Below are 25,387 nucleotides of genomic sequence, written 5' to 3' on the forward strand. Positions count from 1 at the left end.
GAATACATTTCTGCTGTTGCTGGCCACCCAGTTTGTTACCACAACCTTAGGAAATGAATATGGATGTCTTGCATGCTTCTCCACCCTTCCCAGGCCAACCCTCCGCACATCGACCTTGCAGCGACATTAAATCCTCTGCCTGCAGGTTGGTGCTGATGGCATTTGGCCTCTCGAAGTTCTAGAGAAAGGAGGCAGTGTTTTGTCATCTCTATTTCTGGTGCCTAATGGGGGTCACCGGTGCTTGTGCCCCACACACAAGCAGCACCGATGGACTGAACGGCGCAACCTCCTGGACCATCCAGTCATTTTATCACTCTGCGAGCTTCAGTCCGTCATTGTTCAGCTCTTTCTCCAGCCTCACTCTGCCTGTAAAGCCTCCTCCTCAGGAAGACCAAAATAACAAATGTAAAGACCTCAGACTGTAACAGCAAAAAGTTCACAGGGCTGTCTTAGTCACCGCGGGCTGCATATAATTAGCCAAGTGTTGTTTTGGAGCTGAGAAAGCACAATGTTCCTTCTTCCTGGATCTCTGCCTGCCTTTGTCGAACATTCTATTTTTTTTTTTTTTTAAAGAAATGTACTTGCTTCTACTGGAAATCCACTAAATTATTCTCTTTATATAGGTCCTTAAATTAAAAAAAATAGATTAAAATTTGCCATCTAGAATAAAGATATTGCCTTGTTATACTATTCTAAGTTATACGTAAAAAAGAAACAGGCTCCTACCTTGGCAGGCTGCAGAGCTCCTTCGAGGTCTGTCCCTCTGCCCCAAAGGCCTTACATAAGGCTTCCGTCCAGTCTCCCGCAACCCGGATGTGAACACTAAAGAAGTTCTCCTGAGGAGCGGAGGTGAGGGTGAAGGGGTGCCATTCCAGCCGGGATATGGATGGGCACTGGATCAGGATGTACTGTCCTGGCGCCATTTTAAAGTTACGCTTTTTCATGTGAACTTCTAGAACTCCAGACGGGTGGCTCACCACCTAAATCAGAGCAAGACAATCGTTTTCTCTTTTTTCTCAGGTGAAGGGAGAAGACAATGGCTTTTGTTCCACCAGAGGTTTTTAAATTTTAGAATCCGCTTTTTTTGAGGTATCCTTTACATCTGCCATTTGCTATTTCCTTCCAGGGATCTTTGCCATGCCTTTTATATTGGGCTTGGCAACTCCAGCAAGCGTGAAGCTTATCTCCTTCAGAGTGCCATCCCAAATTTGGGTAGTTGCACCCAGGTGCCACGTGCTGTCTGACATGTGACTTTACGTCTCCAAAGGCCAAGCTCTTGCTAGTTTCCGTTAGCCAGGATCAAGACAATAGGATCCAGCATATCAGATCCCGCACTTAATGATGCTTAGAGTTATTAAAAGACCCACTGAGCTATCTCCATGGTTTTAAAACGTAGGCCCTGTCTGGTACTGTTTTCAACGATCTGAGTCTTTTCTCAAATCTCTGGTTGATTAACCCTGTTGTTGTCTCATTCTAAATGGAAAACTATCCCCAAATTCACTGTGAAATATTTCATTTTGTTTTGTTTTTAGTCAGGTCTCATCCCCTGTCCTGCTCAGACTCTGAGTTTGAGGTGTAGGAAGCAGCAGGCAGACTCTCATCACTAAAGAGACTTGCCACGTGCTGCTTATTGGAAGGAAAGAACTCATTTCCATCTTGTTTCCTGAAAAGAAATCTCTCTAGGCTCCGATGTCTTCTTTTGTGGCTGGAGGCGAAAGGGAGCAAAAGCAAATATCTAGATCCTGTGACAGTATTTTTCCACTCGGAAGAGAATCTCACAGCATTTTAATCATTAGTTCTGTTTCCCATCTCCCTACTGATATTTGTTCTGATTCTGCTGTTAAATTGTCTCCCTAGTAACAGCTGTAGTGGGTTTCCAGAAGTTTTACTGTCTGGCTTTTGACATAGCCTGATATCCTTTGGTGCTTAACTTAAAAGCAGCAACACGGAAACAGCTTAAAACAGAAATATGAAGCAATTTCTATGCATCTGCTTTCATGAAGACAGTTAAGGAGATAGAGGATTCTGTTAATATTGTATTAGCAATAAAGGTTTGGTTAGCGGAGCATTTCTTCTTGGACATTTAAAACACTGGGGGCAGGGTCTTTGGTACTTTTCAGGGTCCTACACATCTTTTCCTGGTCTAGCTACTCATGTCTTCCTCCAGCACATGGTAAAATTAGAGAGCTGTGAGGAGGGGGGCAAATTGGAAAACACTCCCTGGGGCTCTCACTCACTAGGTTCCCCCCACCCTCGCTCTCCCGCTGTCTCTGAACCTGAGGATGACCGTTCTCTGTCCTCTGCTCAGTAGCTCCGAGTGGAAGTGTGTGCCTTTGAAAATGTCTGTCTATTATTTGTGTGTTTGCAAAATCACCATCTTTACGTGTGGAAGGAGGTGATTGTACTAGAAGTGACCATGGGCAATGTAAAGTTGACTCCGTCCCCCCGCCCATCCTCCCCAAGCCCCAGTGAGAAACCGAAATAAAAAGCAGAACGGATGATTCCTGGGTGGCTCCGTAACCTTTATCAGAATTCCGTGTCTCGGTCTGGAGCCCTGATCTCTGTCTTCAGTAAAATTAGTCACACTAAAAGATGCGCGGGATACAAGCAATCATTAGAACAGAAGATGGGCCTCTAAATTACAGACAGTTCTGCAATAAAAATGGCAAATTAAAAACTTGGGCTAATAAAAAATTTTCATCTACACTCAGGCTTTTATTCAGACATAAAGTTACACGCATACCTTGGTAATGACAACTTCTTGTTGAAACCGCCACAACCTCATTATTCTTTCACACGCATATAAGACCACAGGGCCTAAAACCCATTTCCAAGCCTGTAGAGAACAGCAGAGAGAGAGAGAGAGGAAAAGGAAATGAGAATAGAAACCAAATATTTTCAATTTGAACCAAATCAATACATAACATGATAGGATTCAGACATTTTCCTTTAACTTTGGGCCAGTTTTCAACAATAAAGATATCTCCTTGTATTAAATACTATAACATTCAATTATTCCTTGAAGCCTACAAGCTTATTTAAGAGATTAAACTCTTCTGTATTGGTTTTTATGCTTACTTGATCAATGATGCCTTTATGTAATTAGAAATAATTGAATTTGCAAAGAAATAGGAAAGCAGATTGATGTTTATGTTACATATGATAGGGTCATAAATGCTCCCAACTCAGCCAAAGTCAAAGGCTTACAGAGCTACATTTCTGAGCCAAAATGGGTCATGGAAAATTAAATAAAAACATTTTCAACAGTAATTTTTTTGGGCCAACAATGCATCACAATTGGGGATTCTGCCTGAAAAAGCACCCACACCCACACCCACACGCCCATACCCACATACACACACACATACACACTCACACGTGTATGGGTATCCAATGTTATCAGGAATAAGACATAAAGGCAGTGTCTCAGAACTTTAAATGTGGGTTTATAGAATCAGAACAAAATACTCCACAGTCTTCTGGATGACTGTGACAACGGACATTTCCATTCTTAGTAAATCCTTTCCTATGTTAAGATTTTATGAGACTAATCTGAATTACCGATGATCAGTTTGCCATCAGGCTAGTCTTGTGCTAGTGTTGTGCACAAATGTAAGGTGTCCTCTTCCCCTGGAAGGGAGGGACTGGGAACTTCTGATGTTTGAAGACTTATACTAGGTCTGATACCAAGCGACCCTACGAGGCACATAGTATTCTCTTGGTTTTAGGAAGAGGACACTGAGGCGGAGCAACATCAAACAGATTGTCGGGGTCCCAAAGGTGCACCCGACAAACATGACCCCAGAAGGGTCTGACCGCCTGGCCTGTGCACTTATCATGTAATCGTGCTTCTTTCTGTCCCGTGTGCTGACATTGCTGCTGAGCCTTGTTTTACAAAACATTAGAGACTCAGTAATTCATTGAATTTTAGGATGTTTTCTGAAATCTCACTTAATTCTTCATATAAAGAAGAAAAAAAAAAACCCCTGATTTTGTGGGAACGGGTGGCATGGTGTAGGGAGACAGAACTCGATCCCGGGGAGCCGGGACTGGAACTCAAGCCTTTCATAATTTCCCCAAATTCTCTGCTTGGGATTCTAAGTGCACGCAACCTTCCTACTAGCACACTACCTTAGGAGCAGGAAGGCTGTCTCATCCTTTTGAACTCATGTTCCCTAAACCCTTTCTAGCTGACGCACCCTTTTTTATGCTAGTGAGTCTTACCCATTCTCTTGTTGTGTCTGTTCTGGGGACGGGTCACAAGCCCTTCAGTGTTATTTTTGCTTTTGTTACCTTGTTTGTGTATTTCTCTTCTGTTTACTGCTGGGTCTGTGTGCATAGCACCTCCGCTCACCTACATCAACCCTCCTTGCTTTTTCCCTGGGGGTCTCTTATTGGCCTGATAAAGGCTCGATTTATGCAGGCAACACAAAGCAATTTGACCCACTTATTCTTTTCTGCCTCAGTGGGGCTCAGCGACGTGTTCAGAATAGCAGAGAGAATGAAGCCTTTTGTCCACCTATGTGGTGGGTGAGCCCGTATGATGAGCAGAGGATGGGAGAAGTTGGGAAGGGGTAGACATGAAGGATGGGGTTGGACCAAGGGAATGAATCCTTCAGTCTCTTATGCTTGAATCAACCTCAAAGTGTTTTGAGAATTGGTTTGGATATTTACAGAAAGGATAGCAAGAATGCAATTCTTTCTGTGTGAGCTTAGAGAGATATTTGCAAAAACACTCACATAGTATCTATGTGCTTTTATAAATAATCTTCCATGCCCATTTTAGAAAGTTTTAGACATCACACACTTCATTTTGAGGGTGTCAAATCAGTCACAGTCTCGGATTCTTCCATGTTGATAAAGATGGGATGGATTGGGGCGCCTGGGTGGCTCAGTGGGTTAAAGCCTCTGCCTTCGGCTCAGGTCATGATCTCAGGGTCCTGGGATCGAGCCCTGCATCGGGCTCTCTGCTCAGCGGGGAGCCTGCTTCCTCCTCTCTCTCTGCCTGCCTCTCTGCCGACTTGTGATCTCTGTCTATTAAATAAATAAATAAAATCTTAAAAAAAAGAAGATGGGATGGATTATTTTTCTTTGTGTGGTTAGTCAGGAAGGAAAATGTAAGCTATGAGTCCTTGGTTCTGTGTCTGCTCTAGTATATAAATCGCTCCAGGAGGAGAAAACACAGTTTGGGTATACCGTGATACTCCTGGAGCCTCTGGGAGTTAGGGAGTGAGGGACAGAAGTGGCCAGAGGTGAGTGTTAGGTTATCCTGCACACGACTGGGATAGGAAGCGTGAGCAAAGACAGAAGGAGGCCAGGGCGCAGAGCAGGAGGGGTTCCTGAACTGTCTCAGAAAACGTGGTTTCCGGTCTTGGAGTTACTATCCCTCCACCTATGACTTGTGGAAAATCTTGGGCCTTTTAATGTTCAAATTTTCTGCTTTGTAAAATGAGAGAGTTGGAGAAAATCATTGGATGGGTTTCCTCCGGGTTCTCACATGTTTTAGCTTTAGTCACAGAGATAAATACAGTGTCAGGGGTGTGTTCTCCTGGAGAGCCGCAGAGAGCGGACAAAGTGAGGGGTGGGAGAAGCCTGGAGTTTCAGAATGAATGCCGAAGAGAGGAGAGGTGAGAGTTCGTGGCCATAGAAGCTCTGGTTTCTTGATGTGGTTTTCCTGGGAATGCCCTTTGTGACTGCAGGGAAGACACGAAAACTTGGGTCACAGGCTCTCCACCTGTTACATAAAGTGGCGGGGCTATGTAGCATCGAAGTTTCTTTCATGCTCAAACACGCTATGGCTTCTTCGCTTTAGTTTTTCTTCTCCAAAAATACTCAAAGAGTCACGGTACAGTGAATATTTTACGATGGGAAATAAAGTTACATTGATTTAAAAGCTGCCATAATGAAACTTGTTTCTTTCACTTTCACTCCTGGTTTTTCATTCCTACCAGAAAATAAGAACATGCTGGTTCTGATTTTATTTTACGTTTATAAACGGCCTCTTTTTCTAGACAATAAGATTTCCAGGGGAAAGAGTCATGTCTGTGGATCCTGCATCTACCGCAACTGCAAGCACATGACAGCCATTTAGAAAAAGTTTGCTACGCTGACGTTCACTCAGTTAAAGCTTCCTCCTCTACTGTTGACATCATGCCCTGATAAGTTAAAAAGTGTTAACCTTATTATTATTAGTATTATTGTCACTTGTTGATGTAATTAAGTAAAATAAGGTGCTTCTTTGGCTAAGGAAGACCAGGCTTCTTTTGAGAACACGTTCCATGAACAGCTCTCAACTCTGGAGCCTCGTATGTGTTCGTGAGTCAGAGACAGAAGGGGGTTAAGGGAACAACTGGTTCCCTCGATCAGTGCGGTATCTTCGCGGTGATGTACAAAAAGCATTCTCCCTCCTAACATGGACGATAGTGCACCACTGAAGGTGGATTGATAAATGTTCTGTCGATGAAAGTACTGTGAAAAGTCAGTTAGGAGAGGCAAAGAGGAAGAGACGGGGAGATGTGGTGCAGCAGAGCGCAGGAGCCCTTCCTTGTCCTTGAGATGCCTTTTGGATTCAGTGTCTATAAGACATCAGAGAGAATATTGTACATTCAGCCAAGCAGTAATTACACAGCCCACACATGCTTTGAATCAGGATCCATTAAAAATAATGAGAAAGAGTGACAACATGAGTTTGGGTGTGCAAGGAGGTGTAGCAGGGGAGAGTTAACAGAGAGATGGGTAAGTTCCCCCCTTTTAATAATAATTAATGTCAGCATCCGCTGCAGAGCGGGATCTGGTCTGTATTCATTAAGTGTGGGAGAGTATTGATTTTTTTTTTTTTTTTTTTTTTTATGGAGACGAGGTAGCTGAAGATTTTAGAGAGGCATTCGTGTTCCTCATTAATATGCAGGCTGGGTCTTGGCTACCAATAGTTGAGTTTAAGACAGAGACAATCTATACTGACCATTAAAAGAACCACAGTCTAATGGGCACATCTATTCCAGTTCTCTCGGTTTTAAACATTCCTCCTAGCAGTTTTCACTTTTAAAATCCAGTGCTTAATTTAATATATTCGAGGATTTTAGAAAAAGTCCATCCTTCGAGTCCTCGTAAGCTGATGACTTCATTTCCTGAATCCCCCGCATTTACATACTGTTATTCCATTTTTAATGACACATATTTTGGGAGCACTGTTTCCTTCTAGTTTTAATCTGCTAGCTTCATTGATTCGCTTTTATGCATCACCCAGCTGCCCCACAGCTTGCATTGTTCGAAGAATCCCGAGGAGACCAAATAGGGTCATTATTTCTATTTACCTATGCTACCGACTGTAATGATGACAGCATGCCCAGGAAATCTTACTTTTGAGAACTTGTGGATGCTATCGTCCACTCTAATGAATTAGGTCTCCTTTTGTCTACCATCATTATTTCAGTCATGGGAGCTTAATGAGAACAGGAAATAAATGCGTTTAATATCCCCATTTGTTTGATCCCCAAAGTTGTCGGAAGCAAGAAGGCAAGCTTAATAAAGAGGGCAGGCTTCTCCTCATTTGGTTGTTGCTTAACATCCATTGGAGAAGTGGTGCTATTAATTTCCAGAATGGCGGAGGCAGTTCTGCAGGGGGACGGGGAGATGACCTTGCAGAGCAGAGGAAGGCAAACCAGAGATGGGGTCATGAGCAGTTTCGGTTCTGTGCATTCCGCTATAACAGACATCCACAGTTAAATGCGAGTGCAGGAGCACATTTCAAAGTGGACAGAACGCTTTTGGCAGTGAACCTCTTTTAAAATGACCCATAACTAGATTTTTCCATTAGGACACTTAATAAAGAGTTGGCTTTGTCTAGTGGTGACATGGGCTGTTCTTTCTCTCAAGCAGATAAAGCTCTAGTTCTTTTAACTATGGAGACAGCTATTTTTTAAAAGCTCTTGGGTTCACTCTTACCGAAGGCTCCTTGCCAGAAAATTGAGGCACGGGGCATGGGGCCACCTTCTGCCACTGAGCATAGTGATCTCTACAGAAGGTGACGTTGTGCTGCAGTTGACTTTCAGGAGTTTGGCCTCGAACAATCCGACTTGCCATTAAAACAAAACAAAACAAAACAAAACCTTAAACATTTAAAATTGATTTTTTGCAGTCTGGTGATACCACAGATATATATTCTACAATATATTCTACAATGGGCTCTGGAATAACACTTCAAGGGTCTTGAAACTCGGGCTGTCACTCATTTCTCTCAGCATCTTTAAAAATAGGAATTTAAGAAGCTTCAAGTAACTTTGAAGATCCCAGAAAAGAAGTGCCCCTCTGCGGTATCCTGTGTTAAATTGAAAGTGTCTATATTAGAGAATTCATAATGAAGGGAAATTGTTTGAACACATCCTTTTGTAGACTGTTGAATTTAATTAGGTTACATCTCGTCCTGATTGCTGATTCGGGCTAATTGGCTAACTTTGTACTATTTGGGTCTTTTGCAGATTTATTTAACTTCTACCCTTTTTGGTTTGTTTCTGAGTACCTCGAAGTTTTCAAGTGAAGGAGTCAGAAGAAGTGCCCTGAATAATGATGTTTTTTTCCCCAGTGACCACTAGCAGGCGTAGTGTTTGACAGGGTCAAAATAGGTCAGTGGGAAGTATGTCTTCAGGACTACATGACGAATATGAGAGCAAAAAAGAAGACTGCCTTCGTGAATGGAGCACTGGATCAAGAGTCCTGTAATCCTGCTATATTATATTTGCCACAAATGCAGCACTGACTGACCTTTGACAAGTTGCTCTGGTACAAGTTCCTCGGTTTACCCATCAGTGCACCGGGCTGCGAAGCCTAAGAATTGAGGTCATGCAATCTGGGAGTTGCTCAGTTCTTAGGTGTTTATGAATAAAAACATTGACTTACATACTCACAGACTGAGAAACTCTAGCATCATCCAGGTTCATGACCTGTAACCTGTGAAGCAACATGTCCCCTTTTGCAACGTTGGGCACTGGAGGACGGAGTGACAATGACCCTGGGGACCTCAGACCTCAGCCTGGAGAACTGACATTTTGGCCTTTGTCCCAGTCTGTGATGTGGAAGGCATCCAAAACACCCCTTTGAGTTAGATGAGTATAGCTATCTGTGAATCTCCCATGAGCAGTTGAAGCCCAGACATGGGAAAGGCAAATAATAGATAGGAACCAGAGGAAAAGATTCTATAAATTTTTAACACCATCATTCTCAAGCTCTAGGTAACATTCTCTATATTATCTAAACTTCAGAACATTTCACAAATGCAGTATCTTTTTAAAAATTAAAAAAATAGTTATGTCTTCATCTATGCTATCCCATAATAGAAAGATTAGTGGGCTTTAACACATTCCAATAATCCTCCTTTCCTTGGCATTTTGTATAGAATTTGCAAATTACTTTTTGCTGTAAACAGTGGCTGTGGAATACTTCAAGCTGAGAAGATTAAATGAAACCCTTATCCCAAAATAAGCCTTTCAACTAAGTTAAAATGACTAAAATATTTCATCTTATGAAATGTTATTTGGATATTAAAAAATATCTCCAATGCAACACTGGCCCATTGAAGTCCTCTTGTGTGAATGCGGGGAGGCAGGATCTGGGGTGACACATGCATGATTTTTGTGACGAGGAGTTCTAGACCCATGTGGAGTATGAAGAGCCTCTCAAACGTGCTGTAAGGGTTAATGCCCCGGCATCAGCAGAAGAATTCACAGAGAAAGGGGGACTGGCTGTCTTTGGGGTGGAGCACTTTGGGACCATCCACCCTTCTCCACAAAATACAAAGAGTCAGGGTGAGGAATCAAGCATCAGGAGAGCCAACTGCCGATTTTAAAGACTAGAAAGCTGTCAGCCATGCAGCAGCATACATAGGACCATTGACTGAGTAGGAGTCTAAGGATGAACAGACGAATTGGTAGTTTTTCCCCAGGGTAACATATACCCTTCTACAGCGTCTGGGGGTCAGACGAGCTGGTGGATGGTGGGGAGCTCTTAGTCAGGCTTAGGCCATGGCAACAGAAGTGACCTTCATCAGAAGTGGAGGGCTGAGCTTGAGGGAGCAGTTAGCAGGAGGGGGGTGGTGGAGGTGAATCACACAGAGTTTCCCTATGCACCCTGCCCCCCGCCCCCGCCCATCCTGCCTTGAGCCCCACCATCACTGTGTCCTGTGTGCCTGGCCAGGCCCCGAGGTCTCTGTGGCCAGCCTCTTCCAAGTCAGGGCGGAAGCATAGCCCCCTTCAGGCTCACTCAGCAGCCGAAAAGGTGGGAGAAAAATGTGCAAGAGGGGATGGGCTGGTACATTCCTGTAGGTGTCAGGAATGCTTCCCCAGAGAGCCAGTGAAGAGCTGTTCCGCAGGGCTGGTCACCAGGAAAGGTTGGGTTGTCTGAAGACTGGTGCCGTACGTTTGACTCCGGCATTTATTCATCCTGGTGCCTGGAGGCACTGGCTTAATCCCCGAACCTGCTTCCTCCTTACAAAATAGGGCTAACTTCACCCTCTTTATGGGACAGGACAGTTGTTGGGATCAAACAGACCATGCACATGAGTGTGCTCTGAAAATTGTGAAATGAAAAAAAAGGCATCAGTTTATGAAATAATTAATGTGGGACAAACTAGTGAACAGGTATCAATTGGTGTTTTGGTCTAGAGTCATTTTGAGACTCTTTGAAGAACTGAAACATTGTATTTGAGCTGCTACTCTAGCTTCTTGATGGAGAGATTAATAGCACCAGGCAAGTGTTGAATACTGGAATGGCATTGTATGAGATGTTTGGGCAAGAAGGAATCCTGGAAGTCAGATGGGGAAACTGAGGCCCATAAAGTTGAAAGGACTTGCACATGGCCACCCTGATGGCTAGTGGCAGAGCCTTGATCTGACTGCCATCTGGCACACTCTTCCCTCCCCCATACCGGTTTTCCCAGTAGGTGGTTTTGGTGAAGCAGAAACGACATCTGGGTGTCCGAAATACATATCCTGACTAACGTCATTTGGATTGCAAAAATACGTTCTGAATGAAACACAGATCTATTGTTCTCAGCATTCATTAAAATTTCTGCATCTTATAAACATGTCAAGATTCCCCAACAGAGTTAGCAAGAAAAATAGAGATATTACTTCATCATCTATGTTGCTTATTTTCAGTTACTAAAAAAAAGGTGTTTGCCCCAGTGGATGCTCTTTTCCGTAACTTCTGTGTGTTCTTTAGTCCCTGCCAGTCATGTTCCTCCATCCAAAGGGCTTTCTAAGATGATTTCGAGGTTCACAGACATAAAAATCTTACACTCTGAGCACACTATGGACTTACCCGGCCCCATGGAATGCCAGACTGATAAAGAAGATGATAAACACATGGTGTGTGCACCAGAACAACTCATAGGAGACCTGTCGGATGAACTCGGTGGAAGAGGTCATGATCAAGATTAAAGCCAGAGAGAGGACGAGGCCAGTAACACCCGCAATGGTTGTTAGCGATTCAGTGATGGTGTTCTAAAAGAAACAAGCACCATGACATTGACATCTTTGTTCTACCTTTCCATTTTAGGGTCATTACTTGAGAGTCCATGCAGGGGGTAATTCAAGGTGTTCTTATCAGGAGCATATTAGCCTCGAAAAGGGGTCCCCATATGACTCAAGAAGGGAGCTTCCTTGTCCTTTCCTTTGCCCTGTTTGATGGCAGGCATTTGCTTTGCTCCAATTTCATCAAATGCAATTGAATCCTTTACATGTTTTCCATCTGTATAAATCAACCTTCCTGTCAAAGATATTACGTTAAATCGAAATGAAGACAATATATGAAAATGAATTTTAAGATAAAGTACTGTAAAATAAATCCAAGTCTCACGTTTTGAATCTTTAAAATAAAAATGTGGCTTGCCATGCCTAATTGCATTTTAACATTAATAAACACTTTTTTTGGAGAGATCCCTCAGGGGCATTCCTAATAAAGCAGCTGCACATTCTGTTCCCCTGGTAGTTATTCCTTGCTCTTGCTTTTTAATTGGAAGGACCATGACTTGCATTTCTTTCATGCCACCTCAGGAGGCTTGGAATAAGGCTTTGTAAATCCTAGGTGATCAATAAAGATACAGCTATTCTTATCTGGTAGACACTGCCAAAAGACTGGCATTCTGACCTGTCAGTGCAAGGGATGGTTAAAGAGCCTTTTAGAATATGAATCACAAAGCACTTTGTATTTACTGTGAGTTTTCCATACCCTTGCCAAGTCATTAGTATTCATACGTTGTGTTACTATCGTTGAGACGACCAACCGTGAGCTCAATAAACTCACACTGTATCTTTTGTCAGTAAAATCTCATTAATTTGGGCTGCTTTGAGATCTCAAGGTAATTTGGGTAGGGACTTCTCCTTGTTTATTTTTTTTTTCCTTCATAGAGCAAATAGTTGAAATAAAATGGAAAGGGGTATGTCTAAAACATTTAAAAGATATATTTTTTTTGCAAGTGTACTCAGGCATTTTAGAAATCCATTTATATCATAGGCTATGCTAATTTCAAATCATCCTTCTTTGCTTATTAAGGCAAATCCCCACTTCCCTTTTCTTGCAACATATTTTTGTAGACTGGTTTGCGCAGCCGTGTACCCTCTAAAGAAATCCCACTGCATCTCTTTAAAAATACTCCATAATGCACACTTGGTGTTATGGGTACTTTCTCCAAATGTACCAATTTGTATTATTGATCTTTCTCCAAATACCCTAAAGTAGAGGGTTTCTTGAACTTAATTAACACTTACATAGTATATTGCTTCTAAAATTTTGAGAAAACTATATTGGGAGTAACTTAATTATCTTGTTAAATTGCTTTCAAAGTCCTTCTAATAAATATTATTCACTGTATCATCTTTTCAAAATACGGAGGTTTATTCTTGGTTGTCTGTAACAATGAGCTTCAGTGCGGAAAAGCGTTCACCCCAGAACACTTAGTAGGGAAAAGTGTTCACCCAAGTAGGTGCCAACATAAATACTGTGGCTCAAACGAGGGACCCCAAAGGTCTTCCCACAGGCTTACAGCATCTGTGTTTTTGACTTATAACTTTGAAACTTGGGCTTCTGATTGTTGTCTGCTAAGAAAATGTAGCTCTCCTTGATTAATGGCCTGATATTGGAAATCATCTTAGGATAATTAGGGACATGCCGTGGAAGAATTTTCCCCCAAAGAGACTGAATGTTGCTTCTTCAAAAAAGGCTGCATAGGCAAAACGGTCATGAAAGAGATATTTCCACGGCTGGAGTGCATTGTCTTGGATTCTTCTTGAACAATACTGATTTTTTTTAGCCTGTTCAACACGCTGTATGCCTATTCCAGTGGGGTAATTTGTGACCCGATATTTCGATCAACCAGGACAAAAGGGGTAAGAGTGGAGGAAAGGAGAGGAATATCTTTATCTCCACAGGTGGATTTCTGGAGCTACATTTTTGGTTTTGTTTCCCACATGTGCTGCCACTCCATGCACACAGGTAATTAGCATGAATGATGTCACTAGCCGTGCAGGCCCCATTATGAAATTAGCTACTCTGCCCAGTATCTGATTTGGCAGATCAGCCAGCCCCATGTGTGCCAAAATATGGTATGGGAGAAGAGATCCAAAAACAATTTAGTGAGTTGAAGATGAAGACATCCAGTTTTTAATCCATGGATGTAGAGGGCACTTCACGCTCTTTATGATTCCAACACCACCACCAACAAAAATGTAATGAATCATGAGCTGCTTTAAAATTTAAAATATCAGGGTTTTAACAGGTTATTGTATTTTCTGTTTAGGTGTATTTATTATGTTTTTCTATAAACTAATTAAGTGGCATCAGTTTTTCTTCTTGCTCATAACCTCTTAGCAACATTTATGAAAAAAATAGCTTTTTAAGAAAATGGTGAAATTGATGTTAACATTTGGCAGAAACTTCTCTCCAGCTCTTTTATTAATAGCTTTTTGAAACACAGTGTTCCTGATAACGCCACGGGAAAAGGAAGGACTTTTCAGATGAGAAACTAGGTAGCATGCAAGGACTCACTGTGTGGAAGGTCCGGATGGGGTTGAGGTAGCTCTCATTTGGGGCATCGCCAAGTTTGGAAAGAGCGGCTGGAAGTCCCTCTGCTTGAGCTGACTGGCTCCAGTGGTAACGCTGTAGGTTGCACAAATGGGCGATGATGTGGATGGCTACGGTTGAGGAGGTGAGATCAGACATGGTCCATACGGATTTCTTCCTTTGTGGCTACTCAGAAATGCAATGCCTCCATGGTCAAGTTTCTCTGTTCTGGTTTGTGTAATCTCCAAAGAGTGATTTATTTGTGCATCTTTCCCAGTATCTTGAATAGAGTGGATTGAATTGTTCTAAAGGCATGCTGTGACTTGCCACATCCATTTTAATTATAGGAAGAAATAAAGTAAATCTCAATTCCCCATAATTTAATTATAAACATATGCTCATTCTGTAAGTGGAATAGGTATTAGGATATCACAACATAATTATATATATATGTTCCATTATATATAAAATTCCATATTATATATAGAACACATTCTGTTTTATACATATGTCTATGGATTCCGTATTTCATATCTTATGTAATATATTTTCCGAGCAATCACAGAGCATTATTCTTGAGTACTGTGTATCATATCCATGGACATCTGTGCATATGACAGATAGGATAGATACCAGGGAAGAGTTTTTGTTCTCTTTCAGACATTATATTTTCTTTTCTTCCTTTATATATCTCAGTGTATATGTATAGTCACTTCTACACATACACATATATACACTATCTTTGCATGTGTTATTCCTAGAGGATTGAAATAAGTTAGTATTTATAGAACTAATCCTCTCGGTATATTCTTAAGAAGAAAACTCAGCTTTCTAATTCTGAGAATTGGTGATGTCTAAATTCTAAATGAGGAGAACTTGCTCAGGAACACAGCATAATTTAGCCTGAGGAGTCTGTGCCCAATGCCACTCTTTTCTGTCTTACAAAATCTGTGGGGAAGCTAGCAGTCACAACATCCAGACAAGGACCTCCTCCTGATGCTTTTCCCGCAGATGAAAACCCTATTGGGTGACCCGTTGATGCCAGCCATTGGGATCAGATTCAAGTGTGAAATGAGAATTCATTACCCAGGGTGTAGATAACTCCCCAGTTGATACCGCCCCCCGCCCCACCATGAAAAGCAGCAGTGGCTGCTAATTTCATATAGTCACTACACGTTGTAGGCAAATTCTGGAATCCTCCATGGCTGTACTTTGTGGGTTGAGGTGCGGGGAGTGGAGGAAGAAGGAACGGCAGAGACTTCTGAGAATACTGGTGGCATTCTGGTCCCCGTAGTCCTAAGAGCAGATGTATTTAGAAACGCCATCTGCCATTTAGCTTTACTCTCTGTCCCCTGATTTTCTTTGATCAGAGCCATTCCCTTTTCTGACCAGCAAGGTTGTTTTCGTGCTTTAAGACCCAGCTCAAAAGTTGTTTTCTATCAAGTATCTTTCAATTTCACTGCACCAATGATGCCAATGATACAGCAATGATTTAATTATAACACTTCCTAGACATTCCTGTTATGAGTATTTATTTACATCTATAACCTTAACACTTGGCACATTGCTTACTACCAGTATGTACTGAATAAGATTTTGCTGAGTGATAATGAGTTTACAGGAAGGGAGGAAGGGTCAGCTGGTTGTCTGTAGCTGCAACAGTACTGGAGTACTATTTTCCCTGCTAATACTTTTTCTTTTTTTTTGCACATTTTCTTACAGGCTTAAAGTTGGAAATCACTTCAAATATGCCTTTAGTTGAAGCTCAACTAAGAAGGCAAAGCACGGTGGTATTTCTGAGTCCATGATGTTAACTGTCTCCTTATGGGTATGGTGTGAGTAGCACCAAAAGGTCATTGTACTTCTTCCTTATGTTCCATTTGTCCATTAATGTGGTGGTGTCTATGCAGGACTGCCTTGTATAGTCTCAGTGTCCACAAAGCTAGAAACATTTGTCTAGAAGTCATCTCTCCCTATATGCTATATATGAAATGAAAACCATGTGGTAAATTGAATGCAAACATCTTTAGCAGTATTCCTAATTACTGTTTTCTGACAATCAGCATAATTTTTTTTTTAAACAGGTCCTATTTCTCATAGCTAACAGATACTGAATACTTACTATACTCCAAACACCATTATAGATGTTTTGGGCGTATTATCTCACTTAATACTCAGGTATTAGCCTTACTGCCATTTGACAGACCAGGATTCAAAAAGTTAATGGCACTTGTAGTTCATTAAAGGCATAGGTGGAATAAACCCTGTTTGCCTGAATCCTGAGCCCCATTTTTTACCTTTAAGTTATATTGCTTCTTTTCACTTCAATAAATGTTATGCTTTATTGAAAACCAGTTTCTCCTGTGGCTTAGGTAAAACTCTTTGAATGGCTCACTTGGTGTCTTTAGAGTCAAACAGCTCCTAAGACCGACTGTAACCCTTGGAGTCCTCTTTGCAGGTGGGTGTAAACTCTCCTTTTACTCTCTGCCCCTTTACCCTCATCCTTCTGCCTGTGGCTGTCCTCGGTTCTCCTCCACGGACTAAAGCACACCAGACAGAGTGGAGCTGTTCCCATTTTACAGAAGCGGATACTGAGCTTCAAGCCAAATCAAGTGCCAACACTTACTGATTCCATAATCTGTGACATCCAGAAAGGAAGTACAGGACAGATTCTGTGTCTTTTATATTCTGCATTCCATAACATTCTCCTCCTGTGTGAGGAGTTGTTGATCACAATCTATTTCCTATTAGATTGATTTCCACATGAGAATTTGACACTGTTAAACTAGATTTAAGTACATTTATTGAATGAGCAAAGATATTGAACTATTTATTTATTCTTATTGCCGGGTCTCCTATAACAGAGCTGAGGAAGCTAATGAAGTAGTATAAGAAAACCCAGGATAATTTTTAGGAGGTAGCTCCTGAGGGAATCTGTTGAGAACTACTCTTCCCAGCTTTTTTTTCATTACTTTAAAATTCATGTCTGAACTATTCCTTTGCTCCAACAGCCTCCATTTTGTTTTCTTTTTTACAGGTAATAAGATAACAAGTAGAATATCTTGTTTCATTCATCTCAGGAATTCTCAGAAGGAAAACTACTTGTGCCCATTTGGTTTGTCTAAACATTTTATTTCCTCTGACATTGGACCCTAATTTTATTGTGATCTTGGTTTCGAATGAACGGTACCCCACCCACGAACTCCATGGCTGCTGGGACTTGGTAGATGCCCAGGGAGATACTGATTTTGCTGTTTTTCAGACATTATATGTTCCATTCTTCCCTTTAAACACTTCAGTTATTTTATTATTTTTAAAGATTCATTTATTTGAGAGAGAGACAGAAGGAGAGAGCTAACTTCCTGCTGATCGGAGAGCTGGACATGGGGCTCGATCTTATGACCCCTGAAATCATGACCTGAGTCAAGAACGAGAGCCAGGAGCTCAACCGACTGAGCCACCCAGGTGCTCCGCTTCAGTAATTTTGATATGAATAGCCATGCTATCTACACTGACAGTGCCTGTTTCTCCAAGCAAGTGATCCAATGGTGATAGGGTTGGACTTTCTTCTCTCTCACTCATCAGAATCCTATCCTGTTACTAGAGTTGTTAAAATGTAGCTGGAAAGACACTGAGAAGGACACCTCTCAGTTCTTTACTTTCAGCCCACTTTCTTATCTTTCTTATCTGTAAAATGGGTGGACTGAACGGAAACGAGATGATATCTTGGTTCCTTTCCAGCAGTCAGGCTCCTGTGCCTCCTTCAAAATTAACTGGGGACATTTATCATCCAAAGGGGTCTGTACTCTAATGGAAAAGTGATGCAAATACGGAACACATGTTTTAATGTTTTCAAAAGCAACACTGGCTTAAGCAGACTTTTAATTTTGTAGCGAATCCCATGCCATCATTTATGCCAGTGGGCTCTTCCCCGTACCCCTGAGGACTTTCTGCCCAGCCCGTAGAAAAGCCCGAGATACACATTTCCAGAATCCACCCAAATGCTAGGGCTAAAAGTTGCTATAACTGGGTCTTTTCACAATCCTATTTTCTCACCAAAGTACTTTTACAGTTAAAAGAGAGCAGCAGTCTTGGACAAACCACAAATGCACATTTAATTGGTGTGTGAACTTCTGAGTTCAAATAAGGAGCTTTTATTGAAGAGCGAACAAAAAAAATCATAAAGGCTACAATTAGAGCCAGTTGCCCTGAGAAAGTTTCTTTTCCTTCTTTCTTTCCTTCTTTTTATTTTTCAGGAGATCAAAGGAAGCATAATTGAGGGAGAATCTTGGAAGGGCGGTCAGTTCTTGCTATCTTTCTGCCTGCCTGTCAGTGATAACAGTCATTTTGGAGTTAGTCACCTCCTAATTAAGCAACCGTCAGAAATAAGGACCCAGGGACAAATCCTGGCTGTGCATCTACAGCCAGAGCCTGGCCCCCCAACTTTTAAGTCTGCGGTCTGATTTCCGCAGGAATGCACATGGACTCTGGCACTCTAGACTACTGCACGCCACTCATTTGTAAATCAAGCTCAGTTATGCTGGACAGGACAGGGGAGACAGCCTCCTTGGAGGTCCCAATGCTTCTTGCGGAACTGGATTAGTAACAATTCTTTAACAATCTGGTCCTGAAGAATTTGGGCTTCTATCCTGGGGTCTCCAAGTCTTTCTTTTCAGTACCTTTCCTCTGAGTGCACTCCTATCAACCTGTCTCTTATGTTTATTGAGCTATATAAACTAATTTTAGCAGCGCATCAGGAGCTGCCTGGGGGTAGTTGTTACCCCGCCACGCGCCCCTCCCCCAGCTGAGCAGTTGTAAGCCATTTGGGTCACTATTCACAGCTGCCTTTGAAGAACGATCTTGCTTACAGAACTGCTATTCAGTTGGAAGATCTTTAAGGTCCATTCTGGACCACGGAGTCCAGAAGGATCCACATTCATAAGAACGAAGGGGCTGTGAGGCTGGAATTTTTATACCACTGGGGTTATAGGTCCCTGAAAATGATTTGTTAGCGGTTGAAGAATGCTCCAGAGGCTCTTATCATAGGCAGGCAAGTGGGAAGGCAGGAAGCCAGGAGAAGAGTTTCTGTCACTGCATTTTCGGTGATGCCCTTGATTATAGATAGCATTGTTTGTCTCGCTCCTCCTCCCCAGCCTACTTCCACCAGGCTCTAATTACATCCTTTAATGATTTGACCAATTAAAGCCTGCAGTTCAACTTATAGAGGAACGGATGAGAAATTAGGGGCTGGCACGCAAACTTCGATACGGATCCTCTTCTTCCAAGGTTACACACCTCTATTAAGCCAGTCGGCTATTTGAAAAGTGGCATAATGGGCGATGCTAATAAAATAAGCACGGGGACATTTTCAGCGGCTCCCAAGTGAATACACCAGAAGGACGAAATGTGAAAAGCAAAGGGATATCTACGAAACCAGGGCATAGCATTTTTTTTTTTCTTCTAAAAGCGCAGTTGCCAGCCGCATTTCTTAGTTAGTGTGAAATGTAATAATTGCTATGTCAGGGCTTGGAGAAGCAGAGAGCTCTCTCCCCACCCTCCTGCCTCTGCTGGGAATGGAAACAGCCCTGCGCTGCTGGTTGCCATGGTGGTGGGGGACGGTGGTGGGGGATAAGTGCTTTGCTCTCAGAAACAGTCTGACCCTGCGGGGGTGTGGGGGGCTGTTTAGAGCCCAGGGATGTTTGGGATCCCTGCAAAGCAGTGGAGATTCAAGCAGAAGAGACCCCCCGAGTGGTATTTGATTCTCTCCAGGGATTTGTGAGGGAAGGAGGGAGAAGAGCGTGCTGCTTCCTCTTGTTGCCGCAGAATGTGAATTTATCTTGGACAACCAGCATCATTTTGAATCTCTTCATCTCTTCCCTGCCTACATCCTGTTTCCTCCCCTGTCCCCCCCCCGCCCCCCTCTCCAAGCTGCTGCTGGGTCCCTGAACAACTTCTGCATGGTCTTGTACCTTTCCTGCAAATTCCCCCAATTTTTTGCCAGCTGGCTGACTCCTGCTCATCCTCGGGTTTGACCAAATTTGTTGAGGATTTATATGACAGGGGCTGGGAAAGCCAAGCCAGGTAAGGCCCATCTCAGCCCCTGAGGAGATCAGAGTCTGGAGAAATTTTACTCTGTAGTAGGAGGCATGACAGGGGCAGGCAGGAGAGGTGGGCTGGGAGCTCAGACCCAGAGGGTCAGGGGAAGACAGGCCAGGCAGGGAGTCCCAGATATGGCAACACCTTATCTACTGAGGAAGGAAAGGAAGAGCATTTAACATGAAGGGGGTAAAAGGAGCAAAGTCACAGACTACTCAGGGACCCAGTGGCTGGGCATTGCCAAGGGAAGAAGCAAGGGGGTATGGAGAGAGATGGGAGTGGAGGAGGGAGCAGGGCTCACAGAATGGAACCCGCTAGCCATGCTAGACTTGGAGGTGATTCTCTTTGCAATAGTGGCGAGCCGATGGCCTCGTAGTCTCCGGTTTCCAAGAGACATCCTGACAACTAGTCTGCACATCTAGAGATGGATAGATTGTATTCTTGTTCTTTTAATTTCGTAAAAGAAAAAGCTTTTTAAAAAACTTATCTGAGATCACAGGACCAATCAGTAGCAGGGGAATAAAATAAAATAAAAAAATAAAAACCAAATTATTTTATTTTATTTTAACAGTTAACTGCTCTCCCTGCTAAATTATTAGTGCCTACGCTACTTGCGGGTTATAGCTTCTCTTAGGGTATCTTGCACATGGGGGACACATTCAGTACACATCACTGATGCATTTATCCTATTGATATATGATTACACAGAAAGAAATATACATACCCAAGGGTTTAAGGACAAAATTATTGCAGAACATATTTTCCTTTATTTTATTTTATTTATTTTTGCTTTTTTTTTATAATGTGTTTCGATGCTGTGGGTTTTTTTGGTTCCTTCTCTCTTTCTCTTAGAGTTTAGTTTTGCCTTAATCCTATTGCATAGTCATAATATCCTTCCTGCCATTTTACTGTCTTTTATCTGCTCTTTTAATACAGGAATTCAAGATTCTCACAATTTTAAAGGAAACCTAGAGAATCCTTGAATTCCTTTTCTGAAGAATCTTCCAAGGAGCGGTCTGGACCTTGCCCTGACAACACCCACGAGAGGGAACTCTCTATTCTCAGGGAAACTCATTCCAATTTTAAGGTCTGGATGATTCCATATCTGAGCTGTAATCTGCTTCCCTGAGTCTTCATTCCTTTATGCGTTCAACTCATACAGCAAAGGTTTTTGGCACCTCTGTAGATGGTAGCCCAAGTAGCCTTGGACATTAAGATGCATTAGCTTATTCTCTGCCCTCCATCCCTTGGCTGGTTTTCTCTGGGACATGATGTTTCTTTACCCTTATTTCTTAACAAACTGCAAAAACCATTTGCAAACATTTCCTGGGTTGGTTTAATCTGGCATTGAGGACAATAGATGGGGAAATCTCCCCACATGTCTCACTGCACACCCAAAGTTGTGTTAATTGGTACTCGGGCACACATGTCTTGTTGCTTAATTAAATCCACATTTGTTTTGAGTGTTCTTCTTATTCTGCTGTTTTTTATGCATGAGAGGATAAAAGCAAATGATGAAAACGTTTTATAGTTAAATTAGTTTGGGGGAAACAGTCCTGAACCATAAGTCCTCATTGTGCAGATAGCCTTTCATTTCCATGTATTTGTTGTCCAACAAAACCACAAATGAGTTAGTTATTGCTCGGTTTCTTTTTTTCCTCCGCAGAGTTTAACCTTGGCCCTGGATGCTAATTTTTATTGTATTTTTCTTGAATTCTCCTGTCTTCTTATTCAAGAAATAACAATAACACTATATATGCTCTAAAGCCTTGTATCTTTTCAAAGTCTTTTATTATCCACTGGCTCAATACTATCCGGAACCCTCTTCACCTGCTCTTACTTTTCTTTTTTCTTTTACTGCCTATGATACCATTTTCCTACGCCCGTGAATGAGATTTTGAGTATAGGTCAGTTTTATTTCCAGTGTGAATTATATTGAGTAGCACAGTATTCATTTTGCAAATAGGTATTTATTGTTGTCTTCTCAACAAGCTTAATTATTCACAAATGACAATGGAGTTTCATTAACTTTTCCTTGACAAACTGAAGGCTTGGTAGGGAAGACAGCAAGAGTTTAAACTAGAAATTTAAAAATCCATTTATATAAGGTTTATGTGGTCAAATGGAAGGCAAAGATTTATTTAAGGGTGAGCCTTTGGCGGAGGAGGAACTAAAGCAAAACTTAGAAGTTAAACATTAGATTTTATAAAATGCACTCGGCGATGAGTAAGAAGCTCTTACCTCCATTAATAGCTATCCCATAGGCGACCAGTTTGTGGAATTTGAGATTTTTATCTAATTGCCTCCTCCATGGGCCTCTGCAGCACTGGAGTGACAGAAAATAAAAGTCTTGTTTGGAGAAGAATCATGGATGACAGCATCCTGAGAGCTAAGAGAGCAGGACTCAGGCACTCCCTCTGTCTACATTCCTGAAGGTCGGGCAATGGGGCTCAGAAGTTAGTGGCCAGTAATTAGTCCCAGAGGTAAAACCAAATGGTTATTACTGGCTTTGCTGACATTTTAACTCAGTAAAACTGAATGAGATAGTATAGTTCCCTGACTCTAAGTCCAAATTCTAGAATAAACCTGCTAATCTCCATGCTCCAACTAGTCTTAGGAAATGAAGATGGAAACTGTCATTCTCATGGATGTGGTTTAAGCAGTCTGTAAACTATTCCTTATTACACAAAGAGCAGCACTATAGTCATCTACCTCTAAATATTCATAAAATTATGATGATGATTATATCATAAATTATCTCATCTAGTTAGGGTTATTGACATTCTCATTTTTCTCTATAGCACATTACTCTGTTCGGCAGGAAACACGGTACCCAACACACTGAAGTCAATATAATTAGGAAATGTCCTGTTATGTCTAGTAGGGGTTAAAGTCTACATACTGAAATCTGTGCACTGTGCTTGTGCTTTCCTGGGCAGAGAGCTCAGAAAGATGCATCCTTAGTGACATTTGGCTCAAGTGCTTATTTTTCTCCTTTCAATTAGAAATTGAACAGTTGAAACTATTATAATACTTCCATCTTTGCGAGTCGGGTCAATTCTATCGCCCATCTTTTTCCAGAGGAGCCAATACATCAGGGAAAGGCTGAGCAATGACTCCAATGTCATGGAGGGAGGGAAAGGCAAGATCAGAAGTCACACCAGATGTACTGATTCCTGATTTTCAGTTTTAGCCACTATGTTCTCTCTTACAAAGAAACCAACTTTAATTCAAACAGGATTATTAGGAATTTCACAGTAAAATACATCTTTATCTTCCATGGTGCTTATATTAGGACATTAAAACAATGGAAATTATTTCAAATATTTTAGTACTTACAGTACTTGTCCCTTTCATGAATGAAATAAGGTTTCGACTGATTGGTAACAGAATCAGCATGCAGTTAAAATTCAGACACACTGCAGATGCTCGTGCCCAAGCCAACGTTGACTGTCCACATGTAAAGACACAGGAAAGAGATGCAGTGAGAGTAAGGAAGCTGGGGAAAACAGAACGTTTTCCGAAATGATAATGTGTAGTCACCAACTCTACTTACACCCAGAATAACACGCGTGTAAAGGAAAGATTCTTCCTCTTCATACCAACAGAATGTGTCAATAAACAGATATAAATTCACTCCCAGCCACAAGAGCTAGTGTTGAATGAAAAGAGACCAATCAATACTATCTTCAATCTTTTCTTCTGTTCAAAATCACTTGGGTTCTTCTTTTAAAGTGAAATGAAGAGCTTCTCAGCGTTAATCAGATTTACTCTACACTTATTTCTCGTAGATCAGTTTTTAACAGTGATTACAATGTTAATAAATTGTTAACTTTATAAAAAAGATTTTAAACACATATGGTATACTTTAAGGAATTTAATGAAAAGTACAAAACCTTCCTAATCAACATCACTCTAGTGTTTTAAATCAATGATGGCAAAAGGAGGAAATCTTTAAAAACAACTCAGAAAGTACTCTAGAAAATTTCCAATTTCATATTCTAATTCAAAGACTTCATCTGATTTAGAGAAACATTCATACATTATGCAAAAACAAACTACTTGACTTTAAAAATAATTAAAAATGAACTCAGTCGAAAAACATGATTCTGTAAGGATAAATTAAATACATCTACTGAATGTTTTCTAACAAGTTTTAGTCTTTTACCAAAGTAATACTTCAAGCTATTTAACATTCCTGTACAAATTATCTTAAAAGTCAAAGACTGTCTAATATATATATTTAAACTTGAATAACAAACGTGATACTTACTACTAATATGATGGAGAGACTCTCATTCAAAATCCAGCACCCCATTCTGACAGATTTGCTCTGTTGCTGTCAGCAAATTATTTCTTTCATTCACCTGAGCCCGGCTGCTATATCCTTAGTAAGGGCTTCCCTGCTAGATTATTTTGTCTTTCTGTCTTAGGAAGCACCTACTGGGAGCAGCTCTCAAGGAATTTCTAATTAAGGACTTCTTGCCAAAGGCACATCACCAGGCTGACATGCCTCATGACCGGGGTGAATGCAAGGCAAGTCTCTGTCTAATGATTCTCTTCTTCAAAGATTTCACAAGAAAAGAAAGCTCGTCTTATTAAATTACCCTCATGTACTTTATACCCCATTCATTTTCTGCATGATTGCAGTCAAGATGATAATAAGTCTTCATGTAAATTTGAGAAATAACCTCACTGACGAAGGTCAGGGACAGCAAAATACTTCACTTGAGCTTTTTCTATTTTATTTCTTCCACTTTTTTACTCCCCCCCCCCCACTTTTTAAAAAATTCCTTTATAGAAGATACAGAATGATGGTAAATAAACATGAATTAAACAGTTTTTCAGAAGATGGTGAAGAAAAGAGAAACAGATCTTTGGGTATGACTCTAAAGATTGAAGTAGATGGTATTTGTGGGATTGATGGAATTAATGTTATTTTCCCCCCATTCGAACTTGATGAACCCATGAGATAGATGAGATTATCATAGTGAATCCAGAAAAAAAAAAAAAAAGAAAAAAGAAAAAAGAGCTGTGCATAAGTCCAGCCATTTTATGCTCTTGTGTTCCTTACAAGAACTATGACTATTTTGGTAGACAAAGTTGTTCCAGTTGAAGCAATTTGCTTGTTACTCCTCACCCAAGTATTTCATTTAAAAATTTCAGATAATTAAGGTGAAAATAAGAGGAGAGTTGCACCATTTAAACAATTGCCTAAGCTTCTGTGTCTTTATGTGGT

The 25,387-nt window shown here is 41.3% G+C and overlaps 1 protein-coding gene across 1 annotated transcript in view; it reads right to left on the reverse strand.

Annotated features, from left to right (window-relative positions):
* The window catches only part of NOX3 (NADPH oxidase 3), a 56,471-nt gene extending 32,005 nt beyond the window's left edge, over positions 1–24,466 (reverse strand). The window contains exons 1-9 of the mRNA XM_032836484.1: positions 24,422–24,466; positions 23,705–23,800; positions 23,488–23,598; positions 22,390–22,474; positions 14,038–14,183; positions 11,314–11,495; positions 7,945–8,074; positions 2,744–2,836; positions 727–980 (exon numbers count right to left, since the gene is read on the reverse strand). Coding sequence (XP_032692375.1) covers positions 727–980; positions 2,744–2,836; positions 7,945–8,074; positions 11,314–11,495; positions 14,038–14,183; positions 22,390–22,474; positions 23,488–23,598; positions 23,705–23,800; positions 24,422–24,466 — 1,142 coding nt within the window. The remainder of the gene's footprint in view (positions 1–726; positions 981–2,743; positions 2,837–7,944; positions 8,075–11,313; positions 11,496–14,037; positions 14,184–22,389; positions 22,475–23,487; positions 23,599–23,704; positions 23,801–24,421) is intronic.
* Positions 24,467–25,387: the final 921 nt, after the last annotated feature.

Source organism: Lontra canadensis, unplaced genomic scaffold (assembly GCF_010015895.1).
Source record: "Lontra canadensis isolate GAN:19392208 unplaced genomic scaffold, GSC_riverotter_1.0 scaffold92, whole genome shotgun sequence".
Taxonomy (NCBI): domain Eukaryota; kingdom Metazoa; phylum Chordata; class Mammalia; order Carnivora; family Mustelidae; genus Lontra; species Lontra canadensis.